Consider the following 6,000-nt stretch of genomic DNA (forward strand, 5'->3'; position numbering starts at 1 on the left):
TGTTTATTTATTTGACAGAGAGAGAGAGAGCACAAGCCCGGGGAGCAGCAGAGGAAGCAGAAGCAGGGTCTCCGCTGAGCAGGAAGCCAGATGTGGGGCTCGATCCAAGGACCCTGAGACCATGACCTGAGCCAAAGTCAGATGCTTAACTGAGCCACCCAGGTGCCCCATCCTGTGCTGTTCTTAATAAATAAAAATTTAGAGGGAATTTTTGAAGGATAAAATTTTGTAAAAGAAATCTATCCTGGATAATTTTAAATTATTTCCTCCATGTGAGTATTTCAGCGTTCTTAGGAAAAAAACACTGCTACCTGGTAGCATGTACCAAGGTGTGCGAACATATCTATTAAAAAAAACAACAAAACATCTCCAGTTTTACGAGGATAGCATATTATTAGCCCTATATTTGGTTAGATTAACAGGACATCTTCTAATCCTCAATAGCTCTTGGGAAGCCTGACTAAATTCTAAAGCAGTACCTAACTGGCTCCGTTAACAGGAGAGAGAAAGTGAAAGGAAAGGAAATGGAAACAAACTCTAGGTAACAAATTTCTCTCCTAAATGAGAATTCCAATGTTTGAATGAAATACATGAGAAGCTAGAGTGTTAAATTTCAAGGTTATTCTATATTTCAAGAAGCTGGCAAGACAGAAGACATTTTTAAAAATTTTTATACCATTTCTAGCAAAGGACCATGCAATCATCTAACTAAAGGACACTTACAAGAGTTTTGTGATGAATGGTTCACCAACAGTTGTTAATATAAAAGAGTTTTCCCCAAAAGAGGATTAAGGAAATGGCAGAGAGTATGTTCATGGATAGGTTGGTTCAGGATTCTCCCTGGAAAACGGGAACATCAAGCTACAAACTACAGCATAGCAATCAGACAATGTATTCAAAGGAAACACAACCCATCTTTAATTTTAACAGAGTTGTAAAATTTCAAAAGCAGAACAGCCTGTACTGACTATTAATTCAACATAATTAGAAGAATTCCAAAGAAGTCCATACTAGCCGATTGACACTTAAGTAGAGAGAGTACTTTATACAATGGTGCAAATTACTTTCATTTCCATTTTGGAAGGATATTGATACAGAAATACATATATCCTTTTCTTCCCAAATAACTATATTACAATATTCTCTTCCTGGTTATTGAGGCAGAAAAGTGAGATATCTTAAAGCCCCTAAGAAAAATTATATGAAATCTTTTAAAATTGTGTTTTATTGACCTCAAAACAAATACTGAATCAAAGACATCTTTGGCACAGGTCTAAATGCTAATGTATAAAAGTTCAAATATTGTCTATACCTGATGTCACACACTCAAACCAACCAGTACCAAACAATCGATTTAAATGTATGAATCAAGCCAGGTTTATTAAGTAAAAAGTAGTGGGGCTTGTTGGAAAATACATACTTCATCTGAAGACATTAAAATTCAAATGGGGAAAAAAAATTGTTGCAGAATCAAGACTTCCAATTTATAATGTCTTTCTTAAACATTTTAGTAAAAAAAAAATCCCCAACATACATCCTTCTAATATGGTGTAAATGAGCAGGTACCAAAATGAAAGTAAATCAAATAACATTAAGACAAGGAAGCTCCCCAGTTAGGATTCCTAAAGGTATATAACAAGCACGACATAATTACAAATAAAGAATTCCATAGTTTAAAGCAAAAACACACAAGCTGGTATCATTTGAGAGACAAAGAGTCTGCAAATGAACTAACTACAAATTTAAAAAAGAAACAGACATCTACACCCAAAGCAGTTTTCCAAGGTGTCAACATATCAACTCAATATAAAAGTGAAAGTAGACAGGAACCCATAATTTATTATGATCTTTAAAATTAATATTAGTTATCAAATACTTTTCATTTTTTATTATTTATGATTTTGAAATAGATAAGAGCTCTTAGTACTAAAATCTTAGGAATGTTAGTTATCAGAAACATTATCACATTATTAAACAGCACTATAATTCCTTAAATTCTTCTTTGTATAACTTAACACCTACTAAAACTTAACACGTACTTAACAGGTCTGAAATAGGAAACTTCAGCTACTGTTTTGTGAGCTAAAGATAATCTGCAGACAAACACATAAATACGAAGACAGGCATACCAACAATTCCGATTCCTCAACAAAGCATTTAATTTTTTATCAAATATATAAAATAATATTTTCATATGTATAAACATGTTACCTCCTGGACATCCTCTGGATTTCTTCGTGAAACAACCTAAAATAAAACATACACAGAAATATCTCATCATTACCAAAATTTAAGATTTCACATTCGTATAATTAATTACAACAGTATTTGAGAAATTCAATTTGTTTAAAGGAAAAGAAACACTATATTGTATCACTTACAAAGAACTCAGCTATACAATAACTTCACCATCTGAAACACATGCTAAAAAATTAAGAAAAAGGCAGCTAGGGGGCGCCTGGGTGGCTCAGTCGTTAAGCGTCTGCCTTCGGCTCAGGGCATGATCCCGGCGTTATGGGATCGAGCCCCACATCAGGCTCCTCCACTGGAAGCCTGCTTCTTCCTCTCCCACTCCCCTTGCTTGTGTTCCCTCTCTCGCTGGCTGTCAAATAAATAAATAAAATCTTTAAAAAAAAAAAAAAAAAGAAAAAGGCAGCTAAAAAAATGCCCACACACTAAAGTTCATGCATTACATTCATAAGAGAATGCCCTGGCTTCACTCTTACTTGACATAATTCTAACAAGCTTGTCTACTCCCCTTCCCAGCCTACATATAGAGTAGAAGCAAAAAAAGCAGCTGTACCCATACAAAGTACACAAGGGATGGCTCTGTGTTATTTCTTACAACTGTACGTAAATCTACAATTAGCTCAATAAAAATTCCAATTAAAAAAAAAGCAGCCATAATGCTCAGACACACCAATATCTGTGAGAAGTAATCACTGACCACCTAATGGTGAAGACAAAAAACAAAAGTAACTTACAAAAAAAAATTATATATAGCATTCAGGGACAAATAATCCTATCAACATTACCTGAGCGAAGAGAAAGAGAGGGGATTGTTTCAGACTTCTCTAATTACAATTCTCTAATTAGACTAAAAAGCCTAACACCATTTAGAAAGATTTCCTCACAAAACTTAAGAAAGAAGGCAGGGTGTTTAAATCATCAAACAGCACTGAAGAGTGGGAAAATCTCACATTAGATACATAATCCCATCTATGTAAATGTAAATTTCATGAACTGAATGCTATAATATGCATTTTGCAAAGACAAAAAGATACATCAAACACATTAAAATAGTTGCCTATGGATGAGAAAAAGAAAAGTCTTTGCTGACTGGTGACAGAACCATAAACTGAACATTATGAGCCATTCAACAAGCATGACCTCTATAAAATGGGGAATAATACTCCCTGCCTGGCCTGGCTCTGATGGACATCAAATCAGAACACGGCAAGAACTTCATAATAAAAAAGTTAGTTCCTTCTCTTCCTTACTAGAGAATTTATATTGAGAGGTCCCACCTAAGAATTCCAGACAGGAAAGGTTTCTAATTTCTTGCCACTCTATTCTCCAGCTTTCAGGATATATAAATTTGGTAAAATCTCTTAGCAATTTTCATTAATTTAGAATAGTGCTATCCAACAGAACTTTCTTTGATCGTGGAAAGAAATCTGCACTGTTCAACACAGTAGCCCCTGGCCACATGCATGTGCATGGCTACTGAGCACCTGAAACATGGCTATTGCAATTAATAACTGAATTTTTAATTTTATCCCATTTAAATTAATTTACATTTAAATAACAATAGCCACATATGACTGATCCTTACTGTATTAGACAACACAGATTTAGAATAAGAGAGTAGAACAGGGAACTAATGACCATAAAATTATTCAAATACTGAATTTTAGCTATTACTTTCACATACTAGCACCCTCCCAACTCACAGGCACCTTTCTAAAACTATGACAGTATTTCACATAATCATTTAATTTTGCCTACTATAAATTTTTCTTAAATTTTTGTAAAATATGCTAATGAGAAGAACGAGGTATAATCAATCCACTAATAATCCACCGACCAAGAACAGTCAACATATGATCACTGGCAATAAAGTTTATTCTGGTTGTACCTGACATTCTATGAATTTTCTTTTGCGGACAATTAATAGATTTACTAATTTACAACTCAATCACTTTGCAAATATAGGAAGATATCTTACTATTTTAAATAATCTTCCTTTATGTATGCAAATGACCTTTTTGTAAAAAAAAGAAATTATTTCCTGATTTGGTACGCAATCTGAAGAATCACATTTTGGATTTTCTTCAGATAAGCCATTCCTGGAAATCAAATATATGTATACTGCATAAACAAAAATACATTAGCCATCCCCTAACAATATCCACAATTTTTTTAAGTTTATTTATTTATTTTTAGTAATCTCTTCACCCAATGTGGGGTTCAAACCCACAACCCCAAGATCAAGAGTCCACACTCTTCCGAGTAAGCCAGCCAGGTGCCCAATACCCACAATTTTAAAACCATTTTATCAGAAATAACCAATTTGATTATGATTTGTCATCTACAGTCTCAGGGGCTCACACAGTTCCATGTGCTGCTGCTACAATGGTAAGACAAAGGCCCTGCATTCACACCTTCACAGAGGTCACAGTCTAGTGACATGTGTAAGTGGGGAGGAGGGAGAAGGAAAGGAAGAGTGGAGGAAGAGGGTTGTATTTCCCAAACTTATTTTAGTATCTCAGAGAACAGCAGTGTGCTAAGCAATGGGTTGGGAAGCACTTCATCCTAGAACCTTCCCTGACACCGAATGCTCGTAGTTCCCACCACAGCGGCATCCCAGAAGCCGTCAAGAACAGCTGAGGGATTTAAGACTTTTAATGTTTTCATGAAAATAAATTATTCACAGTTAGTATAGAAAATACAGAAAACCAAAGTTTAAGTATTCTGAAACTACCTAAGTGAAGGTCTTTAATTTAAGCTTATAAGAACTTCTCCTCACCCTCAAATACTTCTCATGTAAAGGGGTGAGGGATTTACTCAGGCGGAGTTCAGAAAATTAAATCAAAAGCTATCTGCCAAGTATTAACTATCCCTTTCCCCAAGAGCATAAGCAAAGCTTAGTGAAAATTACGTCTGCAAAGTACAGGACTATACTTTCCTGATTCTCCTCTTTCCTTCTTGGTTCTTTTGCTTCTCTTTTGCAGGTTCCTCTTCCTCCTTCTATTCCCCAACAATCTGTGAGCATTCCAAGAATCAGTCCTAGACTCTGTTTCTTAGCCTCCCTTTCCGTGTTAAGAAAGAAAGTCTATAACCGGTGCTAATACTGTTCAAGGTACTGTGCTAGGCATGGAGGGGAAAAAAACTGATTTTGTACATTTATATTTGCAAAGCATTTTACTAGTGATTCATTTTATTCCCTCAACAACATATGAACTAGGCAGGAGTGGTTATTATGAGTCTCCCTTTTACCAATAAGGAAACAAGATTCAGAGACTTAAGACCACACGACTATTCACCTTTAGATTTGGAAGTAGAACTTGGATTTCTGACTCCTGGTCCAATGCTCTTTCCACTGTACTATACTTATCCCTCAAATTATCTATAATATTTTCAGGAGTAATTAAGTTTACTTACTGCCACAAACCCTGTCACCATTAGGTTTTATTTATTCTTTCACTTATTCATTCAACAAATATTAGGGCCTACTCCACTTCTAGATACTGAACTGTAACAGAAAATACACTGAGTCTGATTTCTACACCACTATATTATAAAAATATAATCACCTGGCAAATACATTAGCGAGTTCAACCACTTGGCCCCCCACTATAAGAGATTCAGTATTCCTACATCTGTAATCTTATTTAAATAGTTAAGAATGTGTCCCCTGAGATGGAAATCAAAAGCACAAAAGGGTTAGTTAGGATAACATAGGCTGAGCCCAAATGTCCAACTCTTCTAACCATGTAA

The 6,000-nt window shown here is 35.1% G+C and overlaps 1 protein-coding gene across 4 annotated transcripts in view; it reads right to left on the reverse strand.

Annotated features, from left to right (window-relative positions):
* Positions 1 to 6,000, reverse strand: part of RPS6KC1 (ribosomal protein S6 kinase C1) — a 179,233-nt gene that overhangs the window by 161,470 nt on the left and 11,763 nt on the right. For 3 of the 4 annotated variants that reach the window (XM_040636338.1, XM_040636337.1, XM_040636339.1), the window contains exon 2: positions 2,212 to 2,247. In XM_040636338.1, coding sequence (XP_040492272.1) covers positions 2,212 to 2,247 — 36 coding nt within the window. Of the gene's footprint in view, positions 1 to 2,211; positions 2,248 to 6,000 lie in introns of those variants that run through there. The other variant, XM_040636341.1, reaches the window with a different exon arrangement.

This window comes from Ursus maritimus, unplaced genomic scaffold (genome assembly GCF_017311325.1).
Source record: "Ursus maritimus isolate PB19 unplaced genomic scaffold, ASM1731132v1 scaffold_2, whole genome shotgun sequence".
In the NCBI taxonomy this organism is placed as follows: domain Eukaryota; kingdom Metazoa; phylum Chordata; class Mammalia; order Carnivora; family Ursidae; genus Ursus; species Ursus maritimus.